At 42.1% G+C, this 14,979-nt stretch overlaps 1 protein-coding gene across 2 annotated transcripts in view; it reads left to right on the top strand.

Moving 5' to 3' along the window:
- The window catches only part of LOC112217537 (cyclin-dependent kinase 19), a 64,308-nt gene that overhangs the window by 34,270 nt on the left and 15,059 nt on the right, over nt 1-14,979 (top strand). For both annotated transcript variants that reach the window (XM_024377870.2, XM_024377871.2), the window contains 4 exons: nt 5,222-5,332; nt 7,099-7,239; nt 13,051-13,108; nt 14,245-14,376. In XM_024377870.2, coding sequence (XP_024233638.1) covers nt 5,222-5,332; nt 7,099-7,239; nt 13,051-13,108; nt 14,245-14,376 — 442 coding nt within the window. The remainder of the gene's footprint in view (nt 1-5,221; nt 5,333-7,098; nt 7,240-13,050; nt 13,109-14,244; nt 14,377-14,979) is intronic.

Here is a 14,979-nt window from a genome sequence, read left to right on the forward strand (position 1 = left end):
GTGTGTGGAGTATAGGTGGTCCAGAGTTAATTTTCCTCTGGTTGCACATTTAACATGCTGTTTAGAAATTTGGTCAAACTGATTTAAGTTTCCCTGCATTAAATTCTCCGGCTACTAAGAGTGTCGCCTCTGGGTGTAGCGTTTTCTTGTTTGCTTATGGCGGAATACAGCTAATTCAATGGTATCTTGGTACCTCTGACTGACTGAGGTGGTATGTAAACAGCTACGAAGATAACAGATGAGAACTCTCTCGGTAGGCAGTGTGATCTACAGCTTATCATGATATACACAACCTCAGGCGAGAAATAGCTCGAGACTTCCTTAGATATAGTGCACCAGCGGTTATTTACAACACTGTGTGAACACTGGTTAATTCAATGTTGTTTCCACAATTTCAATGAAATTACATTGAACCAATGTGAAATATACGTTGAATTGACAACTCTGCCCAGTGGGAACACATTGTGAATTATTGCACTGACGAGTCATTCATGTCATTCAAGGTTAAGACATGAACCTTACACTAATCAGGTGCATCAAGTATAACAGGTGTCCTACATGCTGTAGGCTACATTTTATGCCTGTTATAAATCTCTCATGTCCTAGCTCACCGGAACACCTAACCGATAAAGAGACAAACCATGGGCTTGACTTCATTCAACTGAGAAAGGGAAATTAAACTAAAAGGAAGACTGAAATTGAGTGAAATTCATGAGGGATTTCCACACCACTTTAATCAGATGAGGGAATATGTGACTAAACATAGATAGCTCATTCATCACAAAACCCACTGATATTGCTAACTACTTTAATTACTTTTTCATTGGCAAGATAAACAAACATGCCAGCAACAAACACTGACACTACACATGCAAGTATATCTGACTAAATTATGAAAGACAAAAATTATACTTTTGAATCCCATAAAGTCATTGTGGAAGAGGTGAAAAAGTTATTGTTGTCTATCAACAATGACAAGCCACCGGGGTCTGACAATCTGGATGGAAAATTACTGAGGATAATAGCGGGTTATATTGCCTTTCCTATTTGCCACATCTTCAATTTAAGCCGACTAGAAAGTGTGTGCCCTCAGGCCTGGAGGGAAGCGAAAGTCATTCCGCTACCCAAGAATAGTAAAGCCCCCTTTACTGGTTCAAATGGCTGACCAATCAGCCTGTTACCAACCCTTAGTAAACTTCTGGAAAATATTGTGTTTGACCAGATACGATGCTATTTCATAGTAAACAACCGACTTTTAGCACACTTATAGGGAAGGACACTCAACAAGCACAGCACTTACACAAATGACTTATGATTGGCTGAGGGAAATTAATGATAAAATTATTGGGGGGGCTGTTTTGTTAGACTTCAGTGCAGCTTTTGACATTATCGATCATAGTCTGCTGCTGGAAAAACATATGTATAAGGGCTTTACACTCACTGCTATAATTTGGATAAAGAGTTACTTGTCTAACAGAACACGGAGGGTGATCTTTCATGGAAGCCTCTCAAACATAATCCAGGTAGAATCAGGAATTCCCCAGGGTAGCTGTTGTCATGACTGTCCTGACCAGGACAGGTTACAGGAGACCACAACCCTACAGATTATCTCTCAACCCCAACAGAGGAGGAGAGATCTAGGGGTCTGAAGATGTGGGGGGTTTTATAAACCCTCACGCCCCTGGGAAATCTCAGGCTACAGACAAATTCCTTTGTCCTGTTACTATGGAGAACCAGCCTCAGAACATTAAACATGAAATAAAGGGACTTTGGAACAATGGTTTCCGTCAGCCACAATGGTGGTCATGACGATAGATGGAATATGAAAATGTATGTCATTTTTGTTTTGTTATTAAAGGTTAATAGATTACGTTATTACGAAAACATTGCAATGTGAAGAGTTTTCCTAGTATATGTTTGATGTTCATACATTGTACATTGTATGGAAAATATCCAAATCAAAGAGAATGTTTTGGGGAAGATGAAATGTTAAGTTAGTTGTCTAAATTTGATTCAAATCTAGACCTTGCCTCATTAACTTGGTACGCCCAGAGAATTGCCCTAAAGGCGGTTACGCCCACTTCTGACCCAAGGGTATAAAACCTGTGAGTATAGAATTTACAGGAGGACTACGTGACCCCAGCTGCAGCAAGGTCTAAAAAGTAAACGAACCCAGAACGCAACGCAAGTTTGAGGACAAAGAAATCATTTTCTACCCAAGCTACGGATGAGTAGCTGTGTCTAAGCGGGTGAATTCAAGTTGAACCACCTAGCCTCCATCTCCCATCGAATTGTGGTATCTAAAGGGTTTCATTCCTATGCTGTGAGCTACAGAGCTGTCTGTCCTCAGAAGACCCCTTCCAGAGCAAAGGGTGAGGGAACAGACTACTAAGCCCAAAAGGACACTGACATCGGGAACACTCTCAGAGAGGTGCACCGGAGTAGCGCGTCATCGAACAGCTGAAGGCCTACGCAGAGAATCCCCGGAGATCATCCCCACATAATTGCATCATTATATTCTGACCCATAAGAGCGGCAGTTTGGGGCAAGGCTAGGGTTAGAATAGCATAGCTGACAAATTCACCCAAATGTATATTTCTCTTGTGTACTTTGTTTTCTCTCTCTATTGAAATCTCCATTGTGGATAACACGCGCCATAGTGTGTTGGCCCGTTATGCTTGGTTCTAATCAATAGCCTATAATGTGTTTTGTCTATGTGTATCTTTTATCATCATTTGAGCTTTTTAGTAAATAAATATTAAACTAAGATTGGTGTGGTACGAATTCATTGGTGAGACCCGGGTCCGTGCAGATTCACGGGCTATACGACGTTCAGAACGAGATTGGAGGGGCAACTTGTTAATTAGCGGCTGTTGTAAAATCGATATTCTGATATTCTTTGAGTTAATTTGGGAAATAGAAACTCAATAAAAACTAGTTTTTCCATGGTGCCCCAGGTTAATGAGTTAATAATTGCTTGATTCAGTTAATCACGCGATTAGAAACTTGTAATCATTCGATGAGCAACAGTCGTCACATTAACTAATACAACGTCACGACACTGTTTAGGCCCTTTACAAAATCTTTACTAAAGACATGCCTCTGGCTTTGAGTAAGGCCAGTGTGTCTATGTATGCGGATGACTTAACTCTATACACGTCAGCTACTACAGCGACTGAAATGACTGCAACATTTAACAAAGAGCAGCAGTTAGTTTCGGAATGGGTAGCGAGGAATAAGTTAGTCCTAAATATTTCCAAAACTAAAAGCGTTGCATTTGGGACAAATCATTCACTTAACCCTAAACCTCAACTATGTCTTATAATGAATTTGGAAATTGAGCAAGTTGAGGTGACTAAACTGCTTGGAGTAACCCTGGATTGTAAACGGTCATGGTCAAAACGTATTGATACAACAGTGGCTAGGATGGGGAGAAGTCTGTCCATGGTAAGGCACTGTTCTGCCTTATAAACAACACTATCAACAAGGCAGGTCCTACAGGCCTTAGTTTTGTCGCACCTGGACTGCTGTTCAGTAGGGTGTTCAGGTGCCACAAAGAGGGACTTGGGAAAATTTCAGTTGGCTCATAACAGGGATTACCTTTAAGTACACAGAGAGCTAACATTAATGACATGCATGTCAATCTCTCATGGCTCAAAGTGGAAGTGACTTCATCATTCATTGTTTTTGGAAGAGGTGTATGTACAGAGCTGTCTGTTTTAAAATACTAGCACACAGCTCGGACACCCATGCATACCACACAAGACATGCCACCAGAGGTCTCTTCACAGTCCCCAAGTCCAGAACAGTCTATGGGAGGTGCACATTACTACATAGAACCATGACTACATGGAACTCTATTCCACATCAGGTAACTGATGCCAGCAGTAGAATCAGGTAAAAATACACCTCATGGAACAATGGGGACTGTGAAGAGACACACACAAAGGTACAGACACATGCATACACACACATTGTGATATTGTTGTATGGTGGTATTGAACATTTTGTGTTGTGGATGTGTGATGGTTTAGGGATGTTATATGATTTACTGTTTTGTCTTTAGCTCATTCGGCACCAACATATTTCTCTGCCTTGGCAGCAACTAATGGGGATGCCTAATAAATACACATTTGATGATGTTGAAATGGTGCTGGAGTAGTGGGGCAGTTCCTGTTTTTTTTTGTGTGACTTGCGGTAACTCTCAGGTTCTAAATCAATAGTTGTTTAGTAGTCCAAAAATGTCAAACATTAACTTGCTTTACCATGCTGTATTAAGTCATGTAACTGTTTGTTTGTGGGCAGGTGTTGCTCTCTGGTTTTATGATGAAACTAAGGTGTGGTTGAATTTATTCTGCCACTGTCTTCTTATTGTGATTTTTTTTCTTCTTCGTCTTCTGATTGGCTTAAACCCAACAGATTATGGGGACAGTCTATGAAAGGGGCTAGGCTATATATTTGGGGCGGTAGGTAGCCTAGTGTTGAGAGCGTTGTGCCAGTAGCCGAAAGGTTGCTAGATTGAATCCCTGAGCTGACAAGGTAAAAATCTGTCGTTTTGCCTCTGAACAAGGCTGTTGGGCCGTCATTGTAAATAAGAATTTGTTCTTAACTGACTTGCCTAGTAAAATAAAGGTTAAATGAAAAATAATTAAAACATGTAAGTATTACATTGTTATAACACTGTATACCACCATATAACACCATAAAAGCATAACACACGTCAACTTGCATATGGAAAGCCAATAGTTTGTGTCATGCCAGCCAGTGTGACTTACTATTAGGGACACCAGCTGTGTCATTATATTGTGAACACAGGATAATTGTGAGTAGTGGACTGTTGCAAAGATATGTTCCTGGTAACAAAACAAACTCATGTATGTGGATGGATGAACGGGTAGTAAGAGGCATCTAATCTAACTCAGGAAACTTGATGTTTCCTGTTATACTTGATGTACCTGATTTAGTGTAATTTTTCAATGTTCATGTTTTAACCCTGAATGACATGAATGACTCTTGTCAGTGCAATAATTCGCAATGTGTACCCACTCGTCATAGACATCAATTCAACATCTATTCCACATTGGTTCAATGTCATTTCATTGAAATGATGTGGAAACAACGTTGAATTAACCAGTGTGTGCCCAGTGGGTTAATAAATGTGCATTGAAAGAGGTGTTCTTTGCTATTGGAGATTCATGTAACCTCTTGCTGTGTGTTCCAGCTGCTACGAGAGCTGAAACACCCCAACGTGATCGCCCTGCAGAAGGTGTTCCTGTCCCACAGTGACAGAAAGGTCTGGCTCCTTTTCGACTATGCCGAGCATGATCTCTGGGTAAGTGATTCATCATGACTGCCAGTTAGACAACCTGTCTTTGTTTGGATGTGTCATCAACCTGTTCTGTTGGTTGTTTCATCATTGTTCTTGATGTTTTCCTGTCTGTACCATTTATGTATGTATGTATCTATGTACACTACCGTTCAAAAGTTTGGAGTCACTTAGAAATGTTCTTGTTTTTTGAAAGAAAAGCATTTTTTTTGTCCATTTTAAAATAACATCAAATTGACCAGAAATACAGTGTAGACATTGTTAATGTTATAAATGACTATTGTAGCTGGAAACGGCTGATTTTTTTATGGAATATCTAAATAAGGCGTACCGAGGCCCATTATCAGCAACCATCACTCCTGTGTTCCAATAGCACGTTGTGTTAAAAGGCTAATAGATCATTAGAAAACTCTTTTGCAATTATGTTAGCACAGCTGAACACTGTTGTCCTGATTTAAAGAACAATAAAACTGGCCTTCTTTAGACTAGTTGAGTATCTGGAGCATCAGCATTTGTGGATTCGATTACAGGCTCAAAATGGCCAGAAACAAAGGCCTTTATTCTGAAACTCGTCAGTCTGTGCTTGTTCTGAGAAATGAAGGCTATTCCATGCGAGAAATTGCCAAGAAACTGAAGATCTCGTACAACGATGTGTACTACTCCCTTCACAGAACAGCGCAAACTGGCTCTAACCAGAATAGAAAGAGGAGTGGGAGGCCCCGGTGCACAACTGAGAAAGAGGACAAGTACATAAGTGTCTAGTTTGAGAAACAGACGCCTCACAGGTCCTCAACTGGCAGATTCATTAAATAGTTCCCTCAAAACACCAGTCTCAACGTCAACAGTGGAGAGGCGACTCCGTAATGCTGGCCTAGGCAAAGTTCCTCTGTCCAGTGTCTGTGTTCTTTTGCCCATCTTAGTCTTTTCTTTTTATTGGCCAGTCTGAGATATGGCTTTTTCTTTGCAACTCTGGCTAGAAGGCCAGCATCCCAGAGTCGCCTCTTCACTGACGTTGAGACTGGTGTTTTGTGGGTACTTTTTTAATGAATCTGCCAGTTGAGGACTTGTGAGGCGTCTGTTTCTCAAACTAGACACTAATGTACTTGTCCTCTTGCTCAGATGTGCACCGGGGCCTCCCACTCCTCTTTCTATGGGGCAGCAGGGTAGCCTAGTGGTTAGAGCGTTGGACTAGCAGCCGAAAGGTTGCAAGTTCAAATCCCCGAGCTGACAAGGTACAAATCTGTCATCCTGCCCCTGAACAGGCAGTTAACCCACTGTTCCTAGGCCATCATTGAAAATAAGAATTTGTTCTTAACTGACTTGCCTAGTCAGTTAGGTTAAAAAAAATAAAAAATAAATCAGGACAACAGTTTTCAGCTGTGCTTACATAATTGCAAAAGGGTTCTCTCATGAACATGTAGCCTTTTAAAATGGTAAACGTGGATTAGCTAACACAATGTGCCATTGGAACACATGAGTGATAGTTACTGAAAATGGGCCTCTGTACGCCTATGTAGATATTCCATTAAAAACCAGCCGTTTCCAGCTACAATAGTAATTTACAACATTAACAATGTGTACACTATATTTCTGATCATTTTGATGTTATTTTAAAGGACAACAAAAATTGCTTTTCTTTTCTTCTTTCAAAAACAAGGACATTTCTAAGTGACCCCAAACTTTTGAACGGTAGTGTATATTGTGAAACCTAGGTGTTTTCAGTCTCTTGCTTGATACATTTCTCTACACCACTCCCTCTGATCTCCTTTCAGCACATCATCAAGTTCCACCGAGCCTCCAAGGCCAATAAGAAGCCTATGCAGCTGCCGAGAGGGATGGTCAAGTCTCTCCTATATCAGATTCTGGATGGGATCCATTACCTTCATGCCAACTGGGTGCTTCACAGGGATCTGGTGAGTAGAGAGCGTAGTATCAGTGTCCATTTACAGTGTTGCTACACCTGCTCACTGACACCTCATCCACGGATCAAATCAAATCAAACTTTATTTACCACATGCACCGAATACAACAAATGTAGACTTTATCATGAAATGCTTACTTACAAACCCTTCACCAACAGTGCAGATCAAGAAGTGTTAAGAAAATATTTACTAAGTAGACTAAAATAAAAAGTAATAATAAAAAGTAACACAATAAGAATAATGAGGCTTCCGAGTCAGTGTGCAGGGGTACAGGTTAGTTGAGGTAATTTGTACATGTAGGTGGGGGTGAAGTGAATATGCATAGATAATAAACAGCGAGTAGCAGCAATGCACAAAAGGGGGTCAGTGTAAATTGTCCGATGGCGATTTCATTAACTGTTCAGCAGTCTTATGGCTTGGGGGTAGAAGCTGTTGAGGAGCCTTTTGGTCCTCGCTGTACACGACAAGCGGTACGGCAGTGTATAACCAGGGTGACTGGAGTCTCTGACAATTTTATGGGCTTTCCTCTGACACTGCCTATTGTATAGGTCCTGGATGGCAGGGACCTCGGCCCCAGGGATGTACTGGGCCGTTTGACTCAACCCTCTGTAGTGCTTTACGGTCAGATGCTGAGCAGTTGCCATACCAGGCGGTGATGCAACCGGTCAGGATGCTCTCGATGGTGTAGCAGTAGAACCTTTTGAGGATCTGAGGACCCCTGAGGGGGAAAATGTTTTCTCATGCCCTCTTCACGACTATTTTGGTATGTTTGGACCATGATAATTAGTTTGTGATGTGGACATCAAGGAACTTGAAACTCTCGACCCGCTCCACTACAGCCCCGTCGATGTTAATGGGGGCCTGTTCGGCCCGCCTTTTCCTGTAGTTCACGATCAGCTCCTTTGTCTTGCTCACATTGAGGGAGATCAGTCTTCACTGATCTGTCCTTTTCCTATTGGTCATTGATCTGAACTGTGATACAGGCTGCTTTTAACCAATAGGATGCATGCAAATAAGCTAGGCTATATTACATTATAACACTGTATGACACTGTATACCAACATATAACACCATAAAACAGAAGCATAACACACACACCAACTTGCTTATGGAAAGCCAATAGTTTGTGTCATGCCAGCCAGTGTGACTTGCTATTAGGGGCACCAGCTGTGTCATTATATTGATTAAAAACTCATCATGTATGTGGATGGATGAACAGGTAGTAGAGAATCTAATCTATTATAACTCATTGATGCCAGCTGTTTGACGTTCACTCCCTGCACACTAATTGAGTCAGTCAATTGATGTGACTTCCGATTCATTCCGTCACTGGAGAGGCAGAGGAAATCAGAGAGTGTATCTGCAAATCCCACAGCTACGGGAACCTTATAAGGTCTCCATCAAGTCATCCCCTCTTATGCAATCTCTCTCAGGTCTCCCAGATGGCAGCGTCGTGTGATGAAGACCAATGCTAACTCACGTTATATAAATACACAGGGCTCTATCAATCAGGGCCTCAGTCACTGGGCCTACCACATCAGCCTGAGTCGAGTAATGCAGAGATGCAGTTAACAGAGCATGTATGTATTATAGGCATACTGTTATTAATGGCCTGTAGGCCTACTGTTATGGTGGGGCTCTTTTGGAGTTGAAATCTGATTGATAACATTCAGAGGATAGTGGACCATGTTGTTGATGATGGGGATTGCTAAGCAGTTTATGACATGGTAATAGTGGATTGCTCTAATTTTGCTTAGAGATTCTATAGCATAAGCAGGTATTTAATGCCTGGTCAATATATGCGGTTAATGAATCATCCAGGATACAAAAGAACAGACAATGGACTTGTGCGTTTAATTTCATGTGTCTGACCTCAAACACTAATAGAGGCTTAGGGTAAGTCCTGCTGTAGCTGCCTGCCTGTTGCACAAGAAAGCCTTTATCTAAGCAGAGGCCAGGGCTTTCGTCAGTACTACATTCTTAGAAAAAAGGTGCTTTCTATAACCTAAAAGGGTTCCTCGCCTGTCTCCATAGGAGAACCCTTTGAATAATCATTTTTGGGTTCCATGTTGAACACAGAGGGTTCTACCTGGAACCCCAAAGGGTTCTACCTGGAACCCAAAAGGGTGCTCCTATGGGGACAGGTGAATAACCCTTTTGGAACCCTTTTTTCTATGAGTGTACTGTACATGGTCATTTTTCTCATTGGAGGTCCACACTCTCCCTAATCTGAGCATCAACTCTTCTTAATAACTATTTTCTTTGCCACAGGATGAATTTCTCAGTTGTCATTTTCTCTGTATTGTGTTCCAAATAAGGTTGATGTATTGCAGTTTAATGTGCTTTCTCAAAGCTAGCACTTCCTGCTATTGTGGATAAAGGCCTGTGCAAATTCCACTCTCAAGCTGGTGGTGTTAGGCATTGGGATATGTGAGTATCAGTTTTGCGCAATTAGTTTGTTACCCTTTTCATTGTGAACTTGTTCTGAAATATGAAAGAGTCAAGTTTGTTTTCTACTTCGCATTTTGCTACTCGTTGAAAAATACCACATTCCAGCGCATCTGGATATGGGGTGGTTTTCTATCAATTTTTACTCCACAGTAATGTTGGGGGAGGTGTGTTAGAGTTAGGCTAGAGGGGGGAGTAGCGCAGGCAGCATTCCTATATCTACAGCCACAGGGGTAGATACGAGTAACTGCATGGCTCCCTCCTCCGCTCACTTTGCCCGTTATGCAACATGTAGCCTTGTGCTGCGCTGCACAGCTGCAGAGAAACCAGTCTACCCTACCCCTCCTCTCCAGTAAGCCAAGCAGCCCCGCCCCCTGCTCCTGCCTAAATTATGTAACCCACAATAGCCAGAGAAGTTAGATCCCTCCCCCACCATGCTGACTGTAGCTATACTCCAAACCTGAATACTGCAGTAATTCCTATTTCTGCCAGAAACAAATATTTGAGGTTGAAAATGCCTTAGACAGTCAATATGTACAGGCTGTAGCCACGTTACACGGAGAGTAAAGTCAGGTTTCAGCTGCAGCAAATAGATGTGCTAGGCTTCTCTCTCTCTCTCTCACTCACACCTACCTGCCTATGGTGGCTCGTTTTCATGATTAATACAAGACGTGCCCTCTGGTGTAATGGAATGTTGTTCATAACTGGAGTGATCCCCGGCTCCCCGTAGTCACGTGTCACATGTGCCACCAGGAAATGTCAAGGAACAACAGCAACCACACACGAACTGAGAACTGTCCTTTTCTCTGAATATGGACTGTGTGTGTGCCCTCCCTAGGTCTATATCCGTGTAGAGTGGGCTGTGGCAGGCCTGCGCTGTTACAACTCATGGCGCAGTGTGTAATGGTGTTCTGATAGTACAGTAGAGTGGTTAATGCTTGTGTGTCGAGAAAATAAACAGGTCATTACTTAATCATAAGACATGTAGGAAGAGGAGGAAAAAAATACTACAGCGAACGCAAGGACAAAGACACTGAATTAATAATGGCACTGCTGTATGGTTCCCAGTGCATGTAAAGATAGTGTGCCTCTGGCACTTGCTGGTCTAAAACAGAGCTATTTTTGACTCTACATGTTTGTTTTTTTGTGAAAGACGGGCACATCCTTAGGGATTGAATTTTCAGACCCACGGAGGGCTTCGGGATATTTCTTTTCCAGTCTTGACCCACTCTCATGAAACCTCCTTACATTTCTGGGAAGCTAAGCACATGTTAGAGTCCAAAACAATCCAAACTTTTGTGGAAAAACTAATCAGACAGCAATATTACCACCTCAATTCAGTGCTCAGTTGACTTTTTCATTGCCCAGTCATCCAATCTCTGTTTTTATGTGAACTTTTTGGTAATTATTACTCACCTGTATGGAAATATGATCTCTTGAAACATAGGGTCAGTGAAAGGAATGTCTTTAGTCTGACTGTATTAGCCCACTTATTTAGAATTTGAAAGAGGAGCCAATGCCAGTCATTTGCGAGTGAAGAGAGACCCTCCTCGAGGGAGTCGTCATTGTGTTTGCAGACAGCGGTGTTTTGTTGTGTGTTTGAATAATAGAGCTCATTATTAGTGGGGTTCCTATAGCGACAGCCCGTATTTGTTGAGCAGACTGAATCCTATGAGTTTGAGATTCACACACACAGACTCAGGGGACTGACAGAAAATGGAAGGATACACGAAGGATTCATGATGAAAAAAACAGTGGGCAGGTAGCCTACTGTGTAAGTATAGTCATTGGAACAGAATGATGCACTCAATTGACGATTCGTTTTGGATGTGCTGTGTACCTTTTTACACTCAGACGACATGAATGTGCTGAATGGATAATGTATATTGAACAAAAATGTCAATGATTTTACTGAGTTACAGTTCATATAAGGAACTCAGTCATTTGAAATTAAATCAATTAGGCCCTTTTATATGGATGTCACATGACTGGGCAGGAGCGCAGCCATGGGTGGGCCTGGGAGGTCATAGGCCCACCCACTTGGGAGACTGGCCCACCCACTGGGGAGCAAGGCCCAGCCAATCAGAATTAGGTTTTCACCACAAAAGTGCTTTATTACAGACAGAAATGCTCCTCAGTTTCATCAGCTGTCCGGGTGGCTGGTCTCAGACGATCCCGCAGGTGGAGAAGGTCCTGGGCTGACGTGGTTACATGTGGGCTGCGGTTGTGAGGCTGGACGTGCTGACAAATTCTCCAAAACAATGTTGGAGGCGGCTTATGGTAGAGCAATGGACATTCCATTCTCTGGCAACAGCTCTGGTGGACATTCCTGCAGTTGTCTCAAGTTGAGGGAGTGTGCGATCTGTGGCATTGTGTCGTGTGACAACTGCACATTTTTAGAGTGACCTTTTGTTGTCCCGAGCACAAGGTGCACCTGTGTAATGATCATGCTGTTAATCAGCTTATTGATATGCCACACCTGTCAGGTGGATGGATTATCTTGGCAACGGAGAAATGCTCACTAACAGGGATGTAAACAAATTTGTGCACATCATTTTTGAGAAATTATCTTTTTGTGCGTATGGAAAATGTTTGGGATATTTTATTTCAGCTCATGAAACATGGGACCAACACTTTACATGTTGCTTTTATATTTTTGTTGAGAATATATTGACGGGTAAAGTATTAGATGAAGTAATACTATAACACGGAGGCCATTTTTCTTTGGGCATAAAGCTTTGTAGATGGTGAAAGTGAGAACATCACGGTAAACTGTTATTTGATATATGTATGTATTCTGCAATTTGAATTGTTGCTACACAGACTGTCTCGCCTCGATTCATATTTTTTTTATGTTTCTCAATGTTTCCGGGTTTAAATTGGCTAGGTGGTTCTGGTGTCATGCAGTCAATCACATTGCTATACAGGGCACCATCATATCATGCATCCCCAAAGCCCCAAAACACAGACTCAGACAGAGAACATTATTATGTCGTTGGAAGCAATGTCCCAAAGGCACAGGCATGCTTCACCGCCATGGTAGACCTTGATATCAACGATCAGTAGAATCATTGATGGAGCAATCTTTCACCATAATAGTTTGACCTCTTTTTTTGTGTCTTTGGCAGTATGGAGGTCAAGAGCGTAACTTACATTCCATGTGGCATGCTCTGCCTCTGTTATTTGTGTGTTACACTGCATGGCATTTTTGTCTATTATGTGATAAACCTGTAAAGTGAATGTAACCTTATTTCTATGTTGTGTTTTCTTAGTTGGACTTGGAGCCTCTGAGGCTTCCCTGAAGGCTGAAGCACACGCAGAAGATAGTTGACTGTTTGTCTCTCTCTTCTCTAGAAACCAGCCAACATTCTGGTAATGGGGGAGGGCCCAGAACGAGGACGGGTGAAAATTGGTAAGATGGGCTAAATGTACACACTGAAGTCAGTACTCTGTAGATGATTGATGGCACGGGCTGCTGATTCAGTGATTTTTAAAGGCTTAAACTTGTCAGTAAGTATGTTTTGTTGTCAGTAGATTGACAGAGATAATGTATGTGTACTTAAATGATTTGTATTCACATTTGAATGGGAAATGAAATGTGATCAAAACAGCTGAATGATGTGACCGTAGATCAATGAGTTTGTTGACTTGACTGAGAGCACAATGGCTGTAGCGTTTCACCTTCAGCCAGCCTCTGAGAAGGTCTCTGAACACAGGGACACGGGGGGCAGGCAGAGGGGCTTTAAAATGGCCACATGACACTGATGACACTATTGCATAACCTACTCCCCAGCATGACACTATTCTGGGATGATGTCACAGGTCTGCCGTGCCGGATGGACTATATTTATACCCTAACCCTGAGAGTCTAGTGTTAGTGCTAAGTTGTTATTATTAGAGTCACAGGACCCCCTTGGTGACCGCAGCTCAGGGATGCTTGGGTGTCGATGACCGCGTGACATCCACCAGACCACCAAACTTCACTTTGGGTCCTGCACAGACACAGAAGACTTACACCGAAGACCATAATAGGGAATTACCTTTCCTTAAGACTACAGAAACAAGAACTTCCCATGAGACTACAGATATAAGAGCTTCCCATAAGACAACAGACCATGACAGACTCCAGGTTCTGTGCAGACCTGGCCCATAAGATGACTTATTGACATAAACACCAGCCACACAGTATATTTAGATTGGATTTCAATCCAAATATATATAGATTTGATTTGATTAGCCTGCTCTTGTGAGAGAGAAGAAATTCAAGAGTGGTGGCTTTGACAAGTTATACATTGCCAACGATATGACTTGCTCAACAGAGCCAGGGATCATCCCTCATACCAAACACTACCCCCTTTGCGGAAATACCAGGTATACTTGAAATACTTGTGCTGCTAGTCACTATCAAGTCTCTTCTGATGGGGCTCTCCTGGCTTAAGACATGGAGAATAGAGTAGCCTTGAGTTGAGCTCGCCCTGTTTTTCATCGTCATTCATTCACGTTGATACTATGTTGTCTTTCCCCCACTGTATCTTATTCACCTTTTAGCTGACATGGGCTTCGCCAGACTCTTCAACTCTCCTCTCAAACCACTGGCGGACCTTGACCCCGTCGTGGTGACGTTCTGGTATAGGGCCCCTGAGCTGCTGCTAGGGGCCCGACATTACACCAAAGCAATCGGTGAGTAATTTGCCTTAACGTGAGAGGTACATGGAATCTGTTTCTGAACTCTATATTAATGTGGATGCTACCACGATTACGGATCAACATGAATGATGAGTGCGTAATGATGAGCGAGCAAGTTACAGATGCACAAAGATCATGCCCCCAAATATGATATACAGTTGAAGTTGGAAGTTTACATACGATTAGGTTGGAGTCATTATAACTCATTTTTCAGCGACTCCACAAATTTCACTCCACAAATGTCTTGTTAACAAACTATAGTTTTGGCAAGTCGGTTAGGACATCTACTTTGTGCATGACACAAGTAATTTTTCCACCAATTGTTTACAGACCGATTATTTCACTTATAATTCACTGTATCACAATTCCAGTGGGTCAGAAGTTTACATACACTAAGTGGACTGTGCCTTTAAACAGCTTGGAAAATTCCAGTAAATGACATCATAGCTTTAGAAGCTTCTGATAGGCTAATTGACATCATTTGAGTCAATTGGAGGTGTACCTGTGGATGTATTTCAAGGCCTACCTTCAAACTCAGTGCCTCTTTGCTTGACATCATGGGGAAATCAAAATAAATCAGCCAAGACCTCAGAAAAA

Source organism: Oncorhynchus tshawytscha, linkage group LG18 (genome assembly GCF_018296145.1).
Source record: "Oncorhynchus tshawytscha isolate Ot180627B linkage group LG18, Otsh_v2.0, whole genome shotgun sequence".
NCBI classification, from domain to species: Eukaryota; Metazoa; Chordata; class Actinopteri; order Salmoniformes; family Salmonidae; genus Oncorhynchus; species Oncorhynchus tshawytscha.